The 22,848-nt window shown below is 45.2% G+C and overlaps 1 protein-coding gene across 1 annotated transcript in view; it reads left to right on the plus strand.

Moving 5' to 3' along the window:
* The window catches only part of THSD7A (thrombospondin type 1 domain containing 7A), a 395,672-nt gene that overhangs the window by 260,818 nt on the left and 112,006 nt on the right, over positions 1 to 22,848 (plus strand). Inside the window, exons 8-10 of the mRNA XM_040352268.1 lie at positions 5,697 to 5,888; positions 17,421 to 17,652; positions 19,122 to 19,243. Coding sequence (XP_040208202.1) covers positions 5,697 to 5,888; positions 17,421 to 17,652; positions 19,122 to 19,243 — 546 coding nt within the window. The remainder of the gene's footprint in view (positions 1 to 5,696; positions 5,889 to 17,420; positions 17,653 to 19,121; positions 19,244 to 22,848) is intronic.

Here is a 22,848-nt window from a genome sequence, read left to right on the forward strand (position 1 = left end):
GGCTCAACACGGGTAAGGACGGCAACTATGAGACAGTTCACAGCTCATGGTAAGTAGATGTTTGTGCACTTTGGGCCAGATTCACGTAGAAGTGCGGCGGCGTAACGTATCATAGATACGTTACACCGCCGCAAGTTTTCATTGCAAGTGCCTGATTCACAAAGCACTTGCGATGAAAACTACGCCGGCGGCCTCCGGCGCAAGGCGGGCCAATTCAAATGGGCGTTTGCCATTTAAATTAGGCGCGCTCCCGCACCGGACCTACTGCGCATGCTCAGTTTCGCAGTTCCCGTCGTGCTTTGCGCGCCGTGACGTCATTTTTTCAAACGGCGACGTACTTCCGTTTTCCCGGACGTGTTACGCAAACGACGTTAAATTTTAAATTTCGAAGCGGGAACGACGGCCATACTTTAGACAGCAATACGATTGCTGACTAAAGTTAGGGCACCAAAAGAAACTACTAACTTTGCGACGGGAAACTAGACTAGCGGCGACGTAGCGAACGCGAAAATCCGTCGGGAATCGCCGTAACTCCTAATTTGCATACCCGACGCTGGTTTACGACGCAAACTCCCCCCAGCGGCGGCCGCGGTACGGCATCCTAAGATCCGACAGTGTAAAACAATTACACCTGTCGGATCTTATGGATATCTATGCGTAACTCATTCTATGAATCAGTCGCATAGATAGAAACAGAGATACGACGGCGTATCAGAAGATACGCCGTCGTATCTCTTTGGTGAATCTGGCCCTTAGTCCTTTTCACCTTGGGTGCTAAAGGACCTTGTCCTGACACTGGGTAGATCAGAACTGAAAACTGAGGGCCAGATTCTTGTACAGCCGCGCAAAATTGTGCGGGCGTAACAAATCTCATTTACCTTACGCCTCCGCAACTTACACGGGCAAGTGCTGTATTCTCAAAGCACTTGCTCCGTAAGTTGCGGCGGCGTAGCGTAAATCGGCCGGCGTAAGCCCGCCTAATTCAAATTTGGATGAGGGGGCGTGTTTTATGAAAAACTACTGTGACCCGACGTGATTGACGCTTTTGCGGAACGGCGCATGCGCCGTCCGTGGAATTTCCCAGTGTGCATTGCTCCAAAGTACGCCGCAAGGACGTCATTGGTTTCGACGTGAACGTAAATGACGTCCAGCCCCATTCACGGACGACTTACGCAAACGACTTAACTTTTTAAAATTTCGACGTGGGAACGACGGCCATACTTAACATTGGCTGCGCCTCATATAGCAGGGGCAACTTTACGCCGGGAAAAGCCTAACATAAACATCGTAACTTTACTGCGTCGGCCGCGCGTACGTTCGGGAATTCGCGTATCTAGCTAATTTGCATACTTGACACGGATTTCGACGGAAGCGCCACCTAGCGGTCCAAACAAAAAATGCACTTAAGATCCGACGGCGTAAGAGACTTACGCCTGTCGGATCTAATGGATATCTATGCGTAACTGATTCTAAGAATCAGGCGCATAGATACGACGGCGCAACTCTGAGATACGACGGCGTATCTGGAGATACGCCGTCGTATCTCGGTTGAGAATCTGGGCCTGAGTGTCTGATGTAACAACTACGCTGGCTGCAGAGCAGTAATAAAAAAGGCAGGTTAGGGGTGAAGATTGCCCATAAAAATTGCCATGAATTCCACATTAAACTACAATCTCAGTTAAGCCTTAAAGGAACACTCATGTGTCACTCCTGAAAAATTAAAATCCATAAAATATGAATTTGAAGGTGGTTTTCTAATAGTTTCATTGGCCACCCTCAGGGGTCCATCATTTGCCATCCTCCAGCAGTTCTTCCGCTGCCTTCTGCTCGCACAGCGGGGGGGTGAAATGCCGGAATGTGCATCTGACACTGAGCTGTGAGATATCTTTATAGCCTGTCGGAGAGCTTATAGACATTTTATCCTCTTCTAGTACTCTTGTTTCATTCATGTCTTTTATATTTTTATTCTACGTTGCTACTTTTTCAATTCAAGTAAAAGTTGTAGGCACTATAATACATAAAAAAGCTACTGTACATAATAAACTAGGTACCACCAACCAATGTAATGTTGGATATCTATAGCAAAATCTGAAGCAGTATTGCTGCAAATAAAATTGATTTAATATACATAAAAAAATGTGTGTGTGTGTGTGTGTGTATATATATATATATATATATATATATACGCCGTCGTATCTTAGTTGCAATTTTACCCTGGCCGCTAGGTGGCGCTTCCGTATATTTACGCGTTGAGTATGCAAATTAGGTAGATACGCTGATTCAGAAACGTACGTTTGCCCGGCGCATTTTTTTACGTTGTTTACGTTTGGCTTTTTCCGGCGTATAGTTACCCCTGCTATAGGAGGCGCAGCCAATGTTAAGTATGGACGTCGGGACCGCGTCGAATTTGTCACGTTTTACGTCGTTTGCGTAAGTCTTTCGTGAATGGGGCTGGGCGTAAGTTACGTTCACGTCGAAACCAATGAGTCATTTGGAGCATGCGCACTGGGATACTTTCACGGACGGCGCATGCGCCGTTCGGAAAAAGCGTCATTTACGCGGGGTCACAATAAATTTACAAAACACGCCCACATCTTCCACATTTGAATTAGGCGGGCTTACGCCGGCCTATTTACGCTACCCCGCTGCAACTTACGGAGCAAGTGCTTTGGGAATACAGCACTTGCCTGTCAAAGTTGCGGAGGCGTATCGTAAATAGGATACGCTACGCCCGCACACAAATACGCGCTCCCTACCTGAATCTGGCCCATATTGTATATATTCGAGTATAAGCCGAGTTTTTCAGCACATTTTTTTGTGCTGAAAATGCCCCCCTCGGCTTATACTCGAGTCACCTTTTTGCACCAGATCTCCCGGACTTTGGGGACCCAGTTCCGGCCTGTTGTAGGTTCCATGGACCCCAGACTTGGCACACATATAGCCCCTCTACATCTTCCTCTACAAGTGTACAAAGTTTGTTGTCTGGGGGACCCATGGTCGGGGAGCACCGATTTTTGAAAGCCGGGCACCCCTTCCATAGACTCCCATGTTAAACGGTAATTTCTCCGGTGAATTTGGGGACCGGGTACCGGCCAGTCGTGGGTCCGCTTGACCCGAAACTTGGCACACATGTAGCCCCATTTCCAGGGTTGGACTGGGACAAAAATTTGGCCCTGGACTTCATCCAGACCGGCCCACTTTAATTCAATAAAATGCTGCCCCCACCCCCCCTGAAAAATCACGCCCACCAAAAGGCCCCTACATCCATTATTGTATATCATGAGAGAGTGAGAGAGAGAGAGAGAGGGAAATGAGAGAGAGAGAGAAGGAGGAGGGAAAGGGGGTGAGAGGGGGTGGGTGAGAGAGGGAGGGGGGTGATGGTAAGAAAAAGAGAGTGAGTGTAAAAGAGAGGGGGTGAGTGTAGGACCCCTTTTTACACTGAGGCATTTTTTAGGCGCTTTTGGGTGCCTGTAAAGTGACTGAAAAACAATTCCGCTGCAGTCCCAGTGTGAAAGCCTGCTTTCACACTGGGGCGCTGCCAGGGCGTTAAAAAAAGTCCTCCAAGCAGCATCTCTGTTTTAAAAAACGGCCCACTGAGCCATCGGCCCACCGGGAAACTCCCTGTAGTCCCTATGGCCAGTCCATCCCTGCCCATTTCTCCTCTACAAGTGTGTAAAGGTTGTTGTCTCGGGGACCTACGGCTGGGGAGCACCGATTTTTCAAAACCGGCCACCCCTTCCATAGACTCAAATGTTAAACATCAGTCTAGTCATGGGCACAGTGAGGCATGGGCACAGTGAGGCATTGGCACAGTAAGGCATTGGCACATGGACACAGTGAGGCAAAGTGAGGAACAGTGAGGCATGCAGATGGACACCCTAGGCCAGTGATGGTGAACCTTGGCACCCCAGATGTTTTGGAAATACATTTCCCATGAAGCTCAACTACACTGCAGAGTATATGAGCATCGTGGGAAATGTAGCTCCAGAACATCTGGGGTGCCAAGCTTTGCCATCACTGCCCTAGGCTTATACTTGAGTCAATACATTTTCCCAGTTTTTTGTGGCTTATATTCGGGTGGGCTTATACTTGAGTATATACGGGGTATATATATATATATATATATATATATATATATATATATACAGTTGTGCTTAAAAGTTTGCATACCCTGGCAGAAATTGTGACATTTTGGCATTAATATTGACAATATGACGGATCATGACAAAAAACTGTCTTTAATTTAAGGATAGCAATCACATGAAGCCATTTTGTATCATAGTTTTTTTGGATTCCTTTTTAAATCATAATGATAACATAAATAAACCAAATGGCCCTGATCAAAAGTTTACATACCCTGGAATGCTTGGCCTTGGTACAAACACAGAAGGTGACACACACACGATAAAATGGCAATTAAAGGTCAATTTTCCACATTTGTGGATTTTTAAATCTCAATTTGTGTCTGTGTATAAATAGTCAATGAGTTTGATGGCTCTCACATGGATGCACTAGACACTGGGCCATGAGGAGGTAGAGAAGAACAGTCAAAAGACCTGCGTAACAAGGTAACGAAACTTAACAAAGATGGAAAAGGATATAAAAAGATATCCAAAGCCTTGAATATGTCAGTCAGTACTGTTCAATCAAGCGGAGGTTCACCCTAAATTTTGACTTTGGCTGCATTTAACCACTACCCATCGATAAAACATAATCCGTTTTTTGTTTTTTTTAAATCGCGATCTTTACCTTAGTAATCCTGCATTTTCTGGGCTGTCAATCCCTTTTCCCCGCGGGAGTGGGCGTGTATCTCATTTTCCCCCGACCAGCGCTATGTCTCCTGGGAGCGAGTCATTAGAATCCCAGGAGACGCGCTGTGCTGTAATCCCGCGAAATCTCGCGGGTCATGTGACTCGGCAAGCGTCTCATGTGACGTGGGCAGCGACGAATTCTCCATTATATTTACCGTATCCCGGAAGGACAAGCTGCTGGGCTTCACAGTGCCCACAGTAAAGATGGAAACGTCCATCTCGGGATTTTAAAAGATATCCTTTTTCGGAGAAATGCAATGCAGCGGGCTTAAAGACTGGGTGAAACGAGTGCTTATTTCAACAAGGTAAGAGCGGCAGAAGCATTAAAAAAAAAAAAATGAAAACCCGCGGAACCCCCGCTTTAATAAGAAGTGGAACATTTGGGGATCTTTTGATACCAAGCCATGGTCAGGTAGATCAAAAAAGATTTCATCCACAACTGCCGAGTTCATTAGTTTACATTACTGCAGATACTGACAGCCCTGGTAAAAATTAGTGACCTTTGGTAAAAGCTGTAACTAAAACTGTCACTTCCTTGATAATTCCTACAAGAAAAAACTCTGATGAAGGCCCCTTTCACACTTGTAAGACCTGTCCTACGACTTGGTACTGCAATCCCCATGATTTCCAATGACTATCATTCATATTAGTACGACTTCAAGTCGTGCCGACTTCAAAGTAATCCCTGCACTACTTTGGTCTAACTTTGATGTGAGTTACACAGGCATTCCCTAAAAATCGCGGCAAAAATCGCATGACTGTGAAGTCACGGTAGTGTGAAAGGGGCCCAAGAGTGATTTTTTGGTCCCTGAATTGCGTTGTGCCTTTTGTTTTACTGTTGTCACTTGTGATACCAATAAAATACTTAATGTTTCTTTTTTCCAGGAGAGGAGGTTGACAGACAGATGTGCCGAGATGCCATCTACCCCATCCCCATTGCTTGTGACGTCCCGTGTCCTAAAGACTGCGTCCTCAGCTCATGGTCTGAATGGTCGTCCTGTTCACACACCTGCTCCGGGAAGACCACCGAAGGAAGACAAACAAGAAACCGAGCTATTCTTGCCTATCCTGGTGATGGTAAGTCTATCACAGCTGTTCTTCACAAAGAAAACGAATAATGTTTAAAGCTGAACTTTGGTTGATCTTAAAACTGAACTACAGGCCAAGAAAATGTGTATTTAATTATAATTACCGTATGTATCCACTTGGTGTGAAACAGATGCCTTTAAAAACCAAGTTATCACCTTGTAAAAGTAGCAGTGACATCATCACTGTGATTTACTGTATGTAGCCTGTGCAGGGAGCAGAGCTGTGGGAGAGACCAAGCAGGCCCCGCCCACTACTTGCTGATTGCATCAAACTACAGGAGGGGCGGAGACGAGACCAGTCACACTGCACAAGGAGAGGGAGCAGCAGTGAGGGGTCTTTATTATAGGACGCTTCTGCATAGACATCTCACACTGGATTACTGTACAGATCTGGAAGAAATACGCAAAGCACACCAACATTCAGATAAGAATACACATTGTAGTAGTATTGTAGTAGTAGAGTATAGCAGTTCACAACAAGCCCAGCAAGAAGGCAGCCTGACCTGAATCACTCATGGATGAACAGCAGATTGTAGCCGAGCAGATCTCAGCCGAACTGACAGTGTCTGTCTAGAGGGCCCGGATTGTGGCCTGGCCAGGAAGAGCAGTGGATTGCTAGGCTTTCCCTACTCATCTGGAACCTTTTCCTGCTGCAATTACTTTCCCTGACAGACGGGAAGTCTGTCTCTACACTACCCACATTCTAAAAGTGTGCCAACCCTGGGTGTCAGGGGCTTAAATAGACCCTGCATGTCCCAAGATGGCCGCCCAAGTCACATGTCAGAGTCAGCTGTTGGAGTCAGCTGTTGGTAGCTGCCCCAGTGACTCCGGAAACCATAGAGGAACTGGGCTCCTCTTGACTTCCTCTCCCTCTGCACTGCCGCTGCTGTTGAGCGCCACCTGTAGTGGAAAAAACAGACTGCACCTGTCTACAAGCTGACCCAGGAAGCTGTAAAAGCTGCAGATCTCCTAATTTTTGCTTTGTTCTGAATCAGTGGCTTGGAAAGTACTGAAGCCATTGGATTAGCATGACCATTGGCAGCCAAGCGACCAGTGATGTTGATGGGTCCATAATAAAAGCCTCCATGCTCTCCTAGCATAGGTGTGCCTAGCATGCGCCCACTGGAGTATCTTGTATGTGTGCTGCGCCATTACTTTTTTTTTTTTTTTATTTAACTTGACAATCATTTTTAAGTAGGAGTAAACTCCCATGCATGACTTTTACCTATAGGTAAGCCTATAATAAGTCAGGAGCCACGATGACGTTACTCTTGCAGTGCACGTTTAGGAGATATGTACTTTTGATGCAGCCAGTGATGTCATTGGCGCAAGCTCTCTGAAGGAATGGCATACTGTGTCGTTCCTTCAGAGTCCTGTGCCGTGAAGGGTGGCTCCTATGTGCATGTGCGGGAGTGACGTCATTGCGGCTCCGGCCACTCACACAGCCGGAGTCCCACCAGTGTAAATTAAAACAATAGGACAGGCAAATTGTCTTGTCCATCCATTTGTCCTGCGTAGGGCAATACAGTAATACCTCGGATTGCGAGTAACACGCTTTATGAGCGTCTCGCAATACGAGCTATTTTTTTAAAAATATATAATACACAATACGGAAATGGAATAAAATCAAACACGTGGTGGGAGGAGCAACAATGAGCAGAATTCTGGAATGACCCAATTTAACTGTCGGAAGGACCATGGGCGTCCAATGAATTTTTTTCAGGGGGGGGGCGCTTCCGCAGCGGCAATACGCATTTAACCCTTTCTTCAAACGCTAGCAGGGGTTAAAAGCACCCTGCTATCAGCCAAATAGCGCAGCTAAAATTATGATAAAGCGGCGCTACACCGATAACACAACCAGCTGGCAGTGTGAAGTAGCTCTTGAGATAATTCAGCTTCAGTCCATGCCCATATGAATATAGCCTAGAGAATGTACAGACCCCCCCTTCAGCACAGATTGACCCCCCTTCAGCACAGACCCCCCCTTCAGCACAGACCCCTCCATTCATCACAGACCCCCCATTCTAAACAGACCCCTCCATTCAGCACAGATGGACCACCCCTTCAGCACAGCCCCCCCATTAAGCACAGAACCCCCCCTTCAGCACAGATGGACCTCCATTCAGCACAAACCCCCCCTTCAGCACAGACGGACCCCCCCAATCCCATTCAGTACCTCAGATCAGCCATCAGCACTGCATGGGCACAGAAGGTTCCCCTGTGTACACATAAACACTGGAGGGGGAGGTGGCTTCACTCTGCTTGCTGTGTCTGTGTGACATCCGGCCCGGGACTGCTCAGACAGCCCACAGCCGCGAGACTCTTCAACACCTTCTCGATTTTCCAGGGGGGGTCAATTGCCCCCCCTTGCCCTATGGAATGGACACCTAATTGGAAGGACTACTGTTCCCGTCCTTTCCGATAGTTGAATTGGGCCATTCCAGCATTCTGCTCATTGTTGCTCCTCCCACCACGTGTTTGATTTTATTCCATTTCTGTATTGTGTATTATCATATATTTTGTATTAATAAATTTGTATTTTTACGAGTTAAATTACTGTTTATGGTCCGTTAAAATCCCACCCTTGAGGAACCTGCTTCTCACTTCATGTATTAGGGATGTGGACCTTAATCAGTTTTACCCAGTCAGTTGGCAAAAACCTTTCTATATATATTTTTTTAAAGGCTGAGTCGATTTGCGAGCGTTGGCTCGCAAGAAGAGCAGGATTCAAGCCTCTGGGGAGTGCAGTACCGCATTTGGCCAGAGGTGCGGGGGTGACACTCGGAGACACTCCAAGTGTCTCCAAGTGTCTCTGAGCGTCTCCAAGTGTCTCTGATCGTCTCCGAGTGTCTCCAGCACCCCTGCACCTCTGGTCACATGCGGTACTGCATACACCAAACATGCTTTGCTATACGAGTGCTTTGGATTACAAGCATGCTTCTAGAACTATAAAGAAAATAGAGCTGGTATTAGATTGGTAGAGGTGCTACTCAGTCCCCAATAGTATGCACACAACAAAAAACTAAATTGGCCATAGGACTTTTAAGAAGCACACCTCAGAACGTACCAAGTAAATGATTTATTCATATTCAGCCTTCTAAGCTACCGGCCACCAGTTATGAAATTTGTTTCCCTCTGAGAGCGTGGGTACTTTCTTGGTGGGACTTACATCTTTCACCCAGGTTCCAGTTTCTTGAGGCCTCTCACTGGTTTCCATCCTTCCGCCCTCACACTGTTCCCGGGGGAGGGGAGGTTTGTGGTATGGTAGGCCTTTTATGCATTAACCTCTCTACTTTTATGAACGTTTTGGTTTAAAGTTTCTCTTACAAATGTAGGGTGGTATACCCGCCCATATACAGTTATCTTTCGACTACTTTACAAAGAGTCGTCTATACTACTCCAGTAGGCCAGGAGTTTCTCATCAAATGCATCCATCTGTGCTTCTCCCGAAGAAGCGAGACTTCTCTGGTGAAACGCGTCAAGACCTAGCACAGCTATTCCAGACCACTGACAGTCATCTTTGTGACATATCCAGGTCTTATGGAAAGGTTTATTACATGAATGTATTACATGTTGTTTTTAAATGTGTGTTGAATAAATCATTTATAAATTTAACTTGGTACGTTCTGAGGTGTGCTCCTTAAAAGTCCCATGGGCAATTTTGTTTTTTCTTCTGTGTATTAGGGATGAGATTTATGTTTCGGGTCGAACATGAGTTTGACTCGAACATTGGCTGTTTGCCCGTTCTCCGAATAGCGAACAATTTGGGGTGTTTGCAGAAAATTCGAAAGCCGCAGAACACCCTTCGAAAGTCTATGAGAGAAATCAAAATTTTAAAAGTTAATACGCAAGTTATTGTCATAAAATGTGTTTGGGGACCCGGGTCCTGCCCCAGGGGACATGTATCAATGCAAAAAAAAGTTTAAAATACTGGAGTTTTTTCGAGAGCAGTGATTTTAATAATGCCTAAAGAAGAACAATAAAAGTGAAATATTCCTTTAAATTTCGTACCTGGGGGGTGTCTATAGTATGCCTGTAAATTAGCACTTGTTTCCCGTGCTTAGAACTGTCCCTGCACAAAGTGTCATTTCTAAAGGAAAAAAGTAATTTAAAACTACTCGCGCCTATAATGAATTGTCGGGTCCCGGCAATACAGATAAATGTCATTGAAAAAAACTACATGGGCCCTACATGCCCCCCCCCCCTCCCCAGTCCATTACCAGGCCCTTTGGGTCTGGTATGAATATTAAGGGAACCCTGAACCAAAAAAAAATGCGCGGGGGTCCCCCAAATTTCATTACCAGGCCCTTCAGGTCTGATATGGATTTTAAGGGGAACCCTGCACCAAAATTGAAAAAATAATATATTCCCCCCAAAAATCCATACCAGACCCTTATCCGAGCATGCATCCTTGCAGGCCGCAGGAAAAGAGGGCGGGAATTCCTGAACCGTACCAGGCCACATGCCCTCAACATGGGGAGGAAGTCCCCATGTTGATGGGGACAAGGGCCTCATCCCCACAACCCTTGCCCGGTGGTTGTGGGGGTCTGCAGGCGGGGGCTTATAGGAATCTGGAAGCCCCCTTTACAAAGGGGACCCCCAGATCCCGACCCCCCCCCCCCATGTGAATTGGTAACGGGGTACATTGTACCTCTACCATTTCACACAAAAAAAGTGAGAAAAAAACACACACAAAGTTGGGACAAGTCCTTTAATAAAAAAAAAAAAAAAACAGCGCCGTAATCCTTCCACGAGTCCGACCCGCCGCCACGAACGATACTGCCTCCATAGAGGCTCCCAGCCGAATGACCCACGACCCGTCTGACAGCTGTTTTATAACCAAGGGCAGGGCCACCCAATGACGTGGACGGCTGACCCTGCCCCCTCTGACGCAACAGGGGTTTCCCGTGATGCGTCAGAGGGGGCGGGGTCACTGTGACACCATGGGGAAACCGCGTCAGAGGCATTATTAAAATCACTGCTCCCGAAAAAACTGATATTTTTAAAACTTTTTTTTTCATTGATACATGTCCCCTGGGGCAAGACCTGGGTCCCCGAACACTTTTTATGGCAATAACTTGCATATTAGCCTTTAAAATTAGCACTTTTGATTTTTTACGGTCGTGTCCCATAGACTTTAACCACTTAAGGACCGCCTCCTGCAGATATACGTCGGCAGAATGGCACGGCTGGGCACAAGCACGTACAGGTACGTCCTCTTTAAGTGCCCAGCCGTGGGTCGTGGGCGCGCGCCTGCGACCCGGTCCGAAGCTCCGTGACCGCGGGACCCGCGGACCCGATCGCCACTGGAGTCCCGCGATCGGTCCCCGGAGCTGAAGAAATGAGGAGAGGTGTGTGTAAACACAGCTTCCCCGTTCTTCACTGTGGCGCTGTCATTGATCGTGTGTTCCCTGTTATAAGGGAAACAAGATCAATGACGTCACATGTCCAGCCCCGCCCCCTACAGTTAGAAACACAGATGAGGTCACGCTTAACCCCTTCAGCGCCCCCTAGTGGTTAACTCCCAAACTGCAATTGTCATTTTCACAGTAAACAATGCATGTTTTGCTGTGAAAATGACATTGGTCCCAAAAATGTGTCAAAATTGTCTGATGTGTCCGCCATAATGTCGCAGTCACGAAAAAAAAACGCTGATCGCCGCCATTAGTAGTAAAAAAAATGCAATAAAACTATCCCCTATTTTGTAAACGCTATAAATTTTGCGCAAACCAATCGATAAACGCTTATTGCGTTTTTTTTTTTTTTTTTAACAACAATAGGTAGAAGAATACGTATCGGCCTAAACTGAGGGAAAAAATATATTTTTTTATATATTTTTGGGGGATATTTATTATAGCAAAAAGTAAAAAATATTGCATTTTTTTCAAAATTGTTGCTCTATTTTTGTTTATAGCGCAAAAAATAAAAACCGCAGAGGTGATCAAATACCACCAAAAGAAAGCTCTATTTGTGGGGAAAAAAGGACGCCAATTTTGTTTGGGAGCCACGTCGCACGACCGCGCAATTGTCAGTTAAAGCGACGCAGTGCCGAATCGCAAAAACTGGCCGGGTCCTTTACCTGCCTAAAGGTCCGGGGGTCTTAAGTGGTTAACGGTATTCGCGTGTTTGGCTCGAACAACCGGGGGGTGTTCGGCTCATCCCTGGAGCTGATCATGCTCGTAATCCAAGGTCCTACTGTACTGCCGGATGGAGCACAATAGAGCTGCTGTGAAGGAGCCGCTGCGGATTTGATTCCGTCTCTCCGGAATATCTATTGTTTTGTGACTTCCTCTCCAGCACGTTGTTCCATTGAGGATATCGCTGCCTTTTCCTTGGAAAGACGACTAGAATATTCCTGCAGGTTTTTCCAATTGGTGTTTTTTTTTTCCCTCTCTCTTTTTTTTTGTGCCTAGTCAAAAATGAAATTAATTTAGAAGGAATTTTCGGAGCCCGGGGACTTCTCAGCCAAGAAGGAAAGATGATTCTTGTGAAATGACTTTTTGTCCCCAGAGCTCCAGTCAATCTGCGCACGAGTCGATCTCCCCTGACATTCCCTGTTCAGGAAATAAATTATTTAATCCGGTGACATTTTGCCGAAAGGATTTTGCTGTGTCGTTAGGAAGTGTGTCCGTATTTTATCATATCCACGTCTCCCATCTCACTGGGGGGAAAAAAAAAATATATAGACCTTTTTATTTAATACGGTAAAGAGCAATTTGACCGGTGCAGTAATCCGTAGCAACCAATCAGCATCCATCTTTTAGATACTTAAAGTGCATTTGAACCCAAGAGCAAGATTGTAATATGTTGAGGCTCGCCAGTCCTTAGATGTGGTGGCTGTATTTGTTTTCTTTTTCAGGCATTTTTATCCTTTATTTTCACCTGGTGATCCTGCCAGTAACACACTTCTTATCCTAAATCAGGGGTCTCCAGACTTTGTAAACAAAGAACCAGTTCTATTGTCCTTCAGACTTTAGGGGGGCCAGACTGTGGCCAGTGGGAGTAGAAACTTTACTGACATCAGTGGGAACAAACATCGCTGTATTTGGTATTAGGGGGCCCCATCTTTGGTATCATTGGGAGGAATAGTGACCATCACTGGGAGGAATAGTGCCCCATTGTTGGTATCATTGGGAGGAATAATGACCATCTTTTGTATCGTTGGGATGAATAGTGCCCAATCGTTGGTGTCATTGGGAGGAATAGTGCCACATCGTTGGTATCATTGGAAGGAATAGTGACCATCGTTGGTATCATTGGGATGAATAGTGCCCCAGCGTTGGTATCAATGGGAGGAATAGTGCCCCATCGTTGGTATCATTGGGAGGATTAGTGCTCCATCATTGGTATCACTGGGAGGAATAGTGACCATATTTGGTATCATTGGGAGGAATATTTCCCCATTGTTGGTATCATTGGGATGAATAGTGCCCCATTGTTGGTATCATTGGGAGGAATAGTACCTCATCGTTTGTATCATTGGGAGGAATAGTGCCACATCGTTGGTATCATTGGGAGGAATAGTGCCACATCGTTGGTATCATTGGGAGGAATAGTGCCCCATTGTTGGTATCATTGGGAGGCATAGTGCCCCATCGTTGGTATCATTGGGAGGAATAGTGCCACATTGTTGGTATCATTGGGAGGCATAGTGCCCCATCGTTGGTATCATTGGGATGAATAGTGCCCCATTGTTGGTATCATTGGGAGGAATAGTACCTCATCGTTGGTATCATTGGGAGGAATAGTGCCACATTGTTGGTATCATTGGGAGGCATAGTGCCCCATCGTTGGTATCATTGGGATGAATAGTGCCCCATTGTTGGTATCATTGGGAGGAATAGGGCAATGTACAGTGTTGGTAGAGCAGTGGACGATGTCAAAGGGGCTGGTGTAATTTTTATTTTTTCAATTTTTTTCCTATTTTTTTATTATTACTTTTTTACAATTTTATTATTTTTTTAAATATATTCAGTTTTTTTACAATATTATTATTTTTTTTTCTTTTAGGAGCCCCATGGGGGCCTAGGTGAAATATCAGGGGTCTAAACAGACCCCTGATGTCTCACTTTTGAGACAGAGAAAAGAACTGAGGACAAAGATTCCCCAGGTCCTTTCTCTGTAGCCAAGTAGCAGGGGGAATCTGCCCAGCACAGGGTCATTAGGGTGTGCCCAGGCACACCTGGCACACCCTGTGCGAATGCCTATGTCATTGGTATCATTGGGAGGAATAGTACCTCATCATTGGTATCATTGGGAGAAATAATACCTCATCGCTGGTATCATTGGGAGGAATAGTGCCCCATCATTGGTATCATTGGGAGGAATAGTGCCCCATCATTGGTATCATTGGGAGGAATAGTGCCCCATTGCTCTTACACCTATGATTCACGCAGCCATGCCAGCCTGTTACAGTATAATGAAAAGAAGCTAAAGTAACACAGTGCCGTATCACAAAAAATGACCAGGTCATGAAGGGGGTAAATCATCCAAAGGTCAAGTGATTAATCTTGTGTTTTTACTGCCCCCCCACCGCCAACTACAAGTGTAAATGAGCCCTCAGTGTTATCAGCCTGCAGCAGGAAGTGCTGTTACTGGTAGGATCTCCAGATAAGAAACTCTGTAACACAAACTTAAAGTGGAATTTTAGGGCAAAAATAAAAAAATGGGCGGGAGATTTAGATGCTGAATCTGACTGCATACGGGGGGGGGGGGGTTGACGTCAGCAGGGCAGCCATCACACATTTTGGGGCCCGGGGGGGGGGGGGGGGTTTGTGCTGACGAAAAAAAGTGTAATCTCTTCTCTCCTGACGCGAGATAATAAAATTAAAAATTAAAATAAAGGGGAGGGGGGCCAGCCGGGTCTGTACCCTTACAGGTGTAATGCAAAAAAATATTTATATATTAAAAAAATATATTAAAAAAATGGGATGGGGGCCAGCTGGGGATCATCGGGCCCCTTACAGGTGTAATGCCTGTACCCCCCTGATGGCGGCCCTGGATGTCAGCCCAGCCAATGATAGATTGAGACCCAGAAGCCGGCCGCCCCCAAAGATGTCAGCGGCCGGACGGGGAGCTCGGGGGCGGTGCATCGCTGGAGCCGAAGTGAGGACAGTGTGACAAAACACACTGAAATATAGATGGTGGGTTTGCATTTACTTTAAGAAAAGTGACAGTTGCATTTCGGTTATTCTCCATTGTCACATGGCCCTGAGCAATGTCTGCCTGTGTGTAGTGCGGAGCCTTGTATAGGCTCTGGGGAGAATCTAGCGGCTGACAGCTGAATTCCTCTGTAAAATCCTTTTCATTCTTCACCCTGGAAGATTAATGATCAATCTAATGTCAGGTGAAGGAGGTGCAAACCCGCAAGAGGAAACTGAAATGTGATGTCAAGTCAGCTGTGAAGGGTCTCATTTATCCGGGTCATGGTATAGCCAGTAATAGTCACATTCATCTGGACTTGTTCTGTAATGTTAAAGACGTTTAGAAAGCTGTTAAAGACGTTTATTAATTGCACAGGTTATGTGGCTGATTAAGGTGGCAGTTAACCGCTTAAGGACCGCCGCACAACGATATACGTCGGCAGAGCGGTACGGCTGGGCATAAGCATGTACAGGTAGGTTGCCTTTAAGAGCTCATCCATGGGTCGCGCTCCGTGACCCAGTCCTGGACTCCGTGACCGCGCCTGCGGGACCCGCAGACCCGATCGCGACCAGGTCACAGAGCTGAAGAACGGGGAGAGGTGAGTGTAAACAAACCTTTCCCCGTACTTCCTAGTGGCAGTGGCAGTGATCGTCTGTTCCCTGTCATAGGCCCCGCCCCCGACGCCCGTGTCATTGGTTTTGATTGACTGGATCCAATAACTGCGCTGCTATCAATCTATCCAATCAAAGCCGGGACTCCAAGGAGAGAAGGACAGCGGGGATGCGCCCACGGAATTTCGGGGCTCAGGTAAGTAAAACGGGGGACGACGACTGCAAGGTGTTTTTTCACCTTAATGAATAGGATGCATTAAGGTGAAAAAACACGTAGGTTTACAACCCCTTTAATTGTTGCTGGGAGGGATCTACTGTTGAGGGAGGGTTTATTATTGCTGGCTGCTGGGAGATCTACAGTTGGCTGACTGGTAGGGGGTTGGCCAACAATAGGTCTCCCAGCAGCCAATGCTGGCTGATAGGGATCTATTGTTCCTGGGGTGGATCAGTAGTTGCTAGGGGGTATCTGTTTTAGTGGGTCTATTGTTGCTCAGGGGATCTGTAGTTGCTTGGGGGGGTTCTGTTGTGGCAAGGGGTCTATTGTTTCTCAGACGATCTGTAGTTGCTTGGAGGGGGGGGGGGGGTTGCTGTTACTGGTTGCAGGGGATCTATTTTTCTGTATTTCTTATTATCATTAAGAAATTCCATACAAATTACTTAACACCACAAAATGATATTTGATAAGGAAACATGGGAGTATGACTTTTCATGCAACTTTGGGGTCGAAAATCGCATTAACGTCGCTCAAGTGTGAATGGATTCTGGAGGGGACCCCTCAGCGTTTAAAAATAAAAATTGGTGTGGGGTTCAATCCCCTTTAAAATCCATGCCAGACCTAAAGGGTCTGATATGCATTGGGCGAGGGGGGTGGGGCACACCATCTTTCTTTTATTACCGGAATTCTTTTCACAAGTCGCACCCAAATCGCATCCTTATTATGCAGGTGTCACTTAAATGTGACTCTTGAGGGTTTACAGTACATTGAGGTCTATGGACCACAAATCGCATCAAAATAGTGCAGGAAGTTGCTGTGACTTGAAGTCGCACAGATATGAATGGTTATCATAAGGAAACATGGGGGGTGTGACTTGTCATGCAACTTTGGGGTCCAAAATCGAAATTAAAGTTGCTCAAGTGTGAATGGATTTCTCTTTATTTGTACTGTTTACCGTTATCATTGAAAGTGAATGTACAGGGTGGGCCATTTATATGGATACACCTCAATAAAATGGGAATGGTTGCCGCCATGGTCACCACCCATCTTGAAAAGTTTCCCCCCCTTACATATACTAATGTGCCACAAACAGGAAGTTAATATCACCAACCATTCCCATTTTATTAAGGTGTATCCTTAATAAAGGCCCACCCTGTAAAAATAAAATAGAAAAGTAAAAAGGTAATCACAAATTTTGGGGGAATCTTCCAAAGGGGACACAAGTTCTGGTGACCTGGGGGGGCCCCAAGAAATTCCAGTAGTTTGCATGGATTTCCTCTCACTTCCTGTTTTAGCTATGGGACAGGAAATGAAAGTAAATCTCCCCAATGGGAGAGTTTTTTTTTTTCTAAAAGGGGCAGTAACCAAAGGACAGAACTTGGAGATGGGTAGGGGGCAGAGCTAAGGGGTGATTTGGAAGAGATACCTGTACCTATTTTTGAGAAGAAAAAAAAAAAAGCCCTGCCAATGGTTATTGTGAACGAGCAATAAATTGCATTCAACTGAAAACCAAAAAATGCTCTTTCCTTGACAATGATTTTTCTTGTTGTAGGAGGCACTCCCTGCCCCGAGAGTAACGCATTGCAGGAGATCCGGAGCTGTAATGAACACCCATGTACCGTATACCACTGGCAGACAGGCCCCTATGGACAGTGCACAGAGGACGTTACGGTTTCGGTTTTTAACACTTCCAGTTGGAACGGAGAAGCAGCTTGCGCGGTTGGGATGCAGACAAGGAAAGTCATTTGTGTTCGGGTCAACATTGGACAAGTTGGACCAAAAAAGTAAGGAGGATTTCTACACAAACGTTGACAACCAAAGCTGGTGGGCTGTGGGAATTCTAGAACTTGGTTATTAAAGAGTAAGGCCTCGTACACAAGATAGGTTAACCAGAGGACAATGGTCTAATGGACCGTTTTCATCGGTCAAAACCGATCGTGTGTGGGCCCCATAGGTTATTTAACCATCGGTTAAAAAAAAGCCAAGTTGATTTAAATTTTAACCGATTGATTCCTAACCGATAGGTCAAAACCGATCGTTAGTAGGCACGACAATCGGTTAAAAATCCACGCATGCTCAGAATCAAGTCGACGCATGCTTAGAAGCATTGAACTTCGTTTTTCTCAGCACATCGTTGTGTTTTACGTCACCGCGTTCTGACACAATCGTTTTTTAAACTGTGTAGGCGCGACAGACCATCAGTCAGCCTCATCGGTTAACCGATGACAACGGTCCTTCAGACCGTTCTCATCGGATGGACTGATCGTGTGAACGAGGCTTTATAGACTTGCCTATCCTGGGGAGAATGGTGCTCTGAACTACTTTCAGTAATGCGCAAATAACCAAAAGCCTGAGGATTGGGTCACCTAAATTTCACCAGATCACCATTTCCCAGAAACATTCAGATGCACAGCTTTGTGAAACTCTATGCTTCACCCGGATATAACAAAACTTCTACAAACATCCTACTCAATAGACATGTGCAATTTAGTTATTTCTGAATTCGTTTTTTAACGAATCTCAACAAATTTGTTAACTTCGGAAATATCTAAATGAACAAAAACCTGTTTAACAATTTTTTTGTAAATTCAAATATTCTAAAATTCATGAATTCGGAAAATCATTTTACAATTTTTTTGTAAATCCGGAAATTCAAAATTCAAAAATCCGCAATTTAGGAAATTCGGAATTGAGAAAATCCGAAAATAAGAACGAAAATTCGAAAGAATGAAAATTTGAAAAACCCCAAAACATGATATAATAACTAACTAATAATAAATTAACTATTACTAACTATTAAATTATAGATATGTATTATTAGTTAGTTAGTTAGTTATTAGTTTGGATTTTCATTCTTTCAAATCTTTGTATTTTCTTTCTTATTTTTGTATTTTCTAAATTCTGAAATTACGAATTTCCAGATTTTCAAATTTCCGGATTTTCAGATTTTCGCATTTTCAAATTTCTGGATATATCAATTGCCAAATTTACGAATTTATCAATTGTCGAATTTACGAATTTTCAAATTAAGAATTTTGATCATAACCAATGACCTGAAAAACTAAAAGAAAAAAATAATAATAAAAAGAAAACATTTTTTTTTTTTAGCAGTGCACATGTCTACTACCCAACAAAAGTATTTTTATTTTATCCATTTCCATCTAGCTCCGCCCCTGAGGATCAAGACTGTCCAAAAAAATAAGTAAAATGCTGAGCGATTAAATTCCCGTTTCCTTTTTTCTTTTTTACCTAGATGCCCCGAGAGCCTTCGTCCAGAGACCATGAGACCGTGTCTGCTGCCATGCCGGAAAGACTGCATTGTTACCCCTTATAGTGATTGGACACCGTGCCCCACCTCCTGCCAAGAAGAGAAAGGTCAGAAAGCTTGCCAATAACTGATTATGTTTTTGTTTTTTATTGAAAACAATGATAATGGTACCATGTTATAATGCAAGGATCAAAATTAAAAATCAAAAATCAAAAGCTTTCTATTGGTTTTCAGAGCTTGCCAAAGTAATCACTCCCCCCATCTCATCTCCACTGCAAGAAACAGCAGGAAACAGCTCCCACCGCAGAAACAGCTATTCCCTGAATCCCCTGCAGCTACTGAACCCAGAAGTAGTGTTTATGTCACTTCTGTGTTCACAGCTGTCGTTCCTCGGCTACTGTAGTCGAGGATGCAGCTAATCAAGGATGACCTATGCTTGATTAGCTGTGGTGAAGGGCAGAGAAGATATTGGGAGTCCCACAGACCCCTAATATCTCCATAAAGAGGACCTGCCAACTGCCCAATGCTATCACAAAGAGAAATGGTTAGTCCCCTTGTAAAAGCAATAAAGTTGAATATAAAAAAAATAATGTAAAAAATAAATATGATATAAAATAAATAAAAATAATATATCTTTTTTTTAAAGCTCCCCTGTCACCCTCATACAAACCCGCATTCAAAAACGCTAAGCATAGGGCAAGCGCAGTGACCAGAACTTGATGGCATACTGAAGATGTGGCCAGACCAGAGTTTTATAAAGTGGCAGAATTATCATTTTATCTGTGGAGTAAATCCCCTTTTTTATGCATGCTAATATTCGATTTGCTTTGCTTGCATCAGCTTGGCATTGCGTGCCATTGCTGAGTCTGTCATCTACTTGGTCCCCCAGATCCTTCTCCATCCTCAATTGCCCCAGTGCTTCTCCCCTTAGCAGTCAAATGCATTACTTTACATTTCTCACCAATAAATCTCATTTTCCATATATTTGCCCACCCCATTATTTTATTGAGGTCTTCTTGTAAGGTTTCTACTGTACATCTGTTTGTGAAGTTATTGCCCTGCTCAGCTTTGTATCGACAGCAAACACTGAGATTACCCAATTTATACCCACCCCACCTACCACGCCAGACCATTCTAAGTACTCACTATTTATCACCACCCTTTGGTCGTGCCCCTGTTACCAGTTTTCTATCGATGAACAAACCCTATGGACCATGCCAACGGACCTCAATTTGTAAAGTAAACGTTTATGGCAGTGGCTGCTGGTGCTGTATATTTTGGGGGGAGGGGTGGCAAACAAGACCTCCCCGGGCCACCTGCCCCCCCCCCTCGTAACAAGCTTCTTCCCCCACCAGCCTTGCACTTACCCCATTGAAGTCGCAGGCAGCTTCTGGGTCCTTCCTGCATCTCTTCTTCCTCATCAGCTTCACCCTGCATCTCCGGCTTCATGGTGTGCTTCCTCCTCGGTGTCTTCCCTCCTCCTGGCCAATACGATTGCTTCTTCTCTCGGCCAATCTGGTCTTAAGATCCACTTCCTTTTTGTCTGGGAGGAGAATCAGGAAGACAGTACCGAATATTAATTCACTATTGTCACACAACTGGGTGGGCTCAGTTCTCTGCAGCCCGAGCCCACCCTTTTTTGATGCGAATTAGAGCTTCAAGAAAAAAAAAACATTGCAATCCCTGCGTCCGGCACCCTACATGTAGATTAGGGGCCGGACGCATGGACGGGGGGGGGCAGCAGTACCCCTGCACCTCATATGGACGGGCCACCACTGGTTTATGGTAAACTGTATCGAATGCTTTTGCAAAATCCAGATACACCACATCTACAGGCCTTCCCTTATCTAGATGGCAGCTCACTTCCTCGTAGGATGTTATCAGATTGGTCTGGCAAGAATGATCCTTTATAAATCAATGCTGATTACTACTAATTATACTGTTTTCATCAGAAAATTCTTGGATATGGTCCCTTATCATCCCTTACGATAGTTTACATTACATACTATTGGTGTTAGTCTGACTGGTCTGTAGTTTACAGGCATATTGGTACCACGTTGGCTTTTCTCCAATCAGCTGGTATTGTGTTTGCAGTAAAATAAATTTAACCTATTTTTTTCCTGACGATATGCATTTGACAAATAGCTATGCCATTATTACGCACTATAGAGCAGAGGTCCCCAACCCCCAGGCTGTGGACCAGTGCTGGTCCGTGGCCTGCTGGGGGCTGGGCCGACAATAGGGGGAGGGTGGGCGGAGGTTGAGCGAGTTGCACTGACACCCTCAAACCACTAGAGGGGGCTTTCTCCCAGCACCACTTTCTGCCTGGTGAATTTATTCACAGTGCCCACAATTGCCAAACGGTGCCTGACTTCCCCACCTAGTCCCTGCCTAGTCCGCCATAGCTGGACAGGTGCTCCTGCTCATACTCTGAGACTTTCAGTGAATTGACATGGAATTATTCTCTAGTAAGGTTAAACCCCCCTCCCAGAGATAAGAGGCTGAGCAACAGCCCCAATCCCCCCCTCCCCCGGGGGTCATAGGCTGCACAACCACTCCCTAACTCCTCGAGTCGGTGAGGTTGGGGGACCACTGGTATTGAGGGATATGCTTTGTTCATATTTCATGTCAGAGGTTTGCATCCACTTTTAAACTAGGCAGTGAGGAGGTGATATAACACCCCCTCACCACCTATCAAATGCACTCTGAAAACCAACCCGAACACGGTTAGCTCTTCAAAGGGGAATGCGTGGCACAGCAAGTCTCTAAAAGCCCTTAGTCTAATAATCCTTTTATTTTGGGGATTTTTTATTTTTAGAATGTGCAAGGGTTAGAACTTCTGTAGTGTTATTGTTTCCTGTGTCCATCACTTCCCGTGCAGGAGACCACACTGGTTGTAGGGGGACATCTGCTCAATGAGGGCACTGACAGTAAAAAAAAGCCTGGAGTTCTAACTACAGGCATACACTCATGAGTACGGACACATTGCCGTCTATGAGAAATCTTGGTCAGCTTGACATGGCACTGCTCTCCGTTTTTAACATTGGAGTCTATGGGAAATCTTGGTCAGCTTGACATGGCACTGCTCCCGGTTTTTAACATTGGCGTCTATGGGAAATCTTGGTCAGCTAGACACGGCACTGCTCCCGGTTTTTAACATTGGCATCTATGGGAAATCTTGGTCAGCTTGACATGGCACTGCTCCCAATTTTTACCTTGGCGATTATGGGAAATCTTGGTCAGCTTGACATGGCACCACTTCCAGTTATTAACATTTAACATTGGCGTCTATGGGAAATCTTGATCAGCTTGACATGGCACTGCACCCAATTTTTAACATTGGCGTCTATGGGAAATCTTGGTCAGCTTGACATGGCACCACTTCCGGTTATTAACATTGGCGTCTATGGGAAATCTTGGTCAGCTTGACATGGCACCACTTCCAGTTATTAACATTTAACATTGGCGTCTATGGGAAATCTTGGTCAGCTTGACATGGCACTGCTCCCAATTTTTAACATTGGCGTCTATGTGAAATCTTGGTCAGCTTGACATGGCACTGCTCCCGGTTTTTAACATTGGCATCTATGGGAAATCTTGGTCAGCTTGACATGGCACCACTTCCGGTTATTAACATTTAACATCGGCGTCTATGGGAAATCTTGGTCAGCTTGACATAGCACCACTTCCAGTTATTAACATTTAACATTGG

The sequence above is a fragment of the Rana temporaria genome, chromosome 5 (assembly GCF_905171775.1).
Source record: "Rana temporaria chromosome 5, aRanTem1.1, whole genome shotgun sequence".
Lineage (NCBI taxonomy): Eukaryota > Metazoa > Chordata > Amphibia > Anura > Ranidae > Rana > Rana temporaria.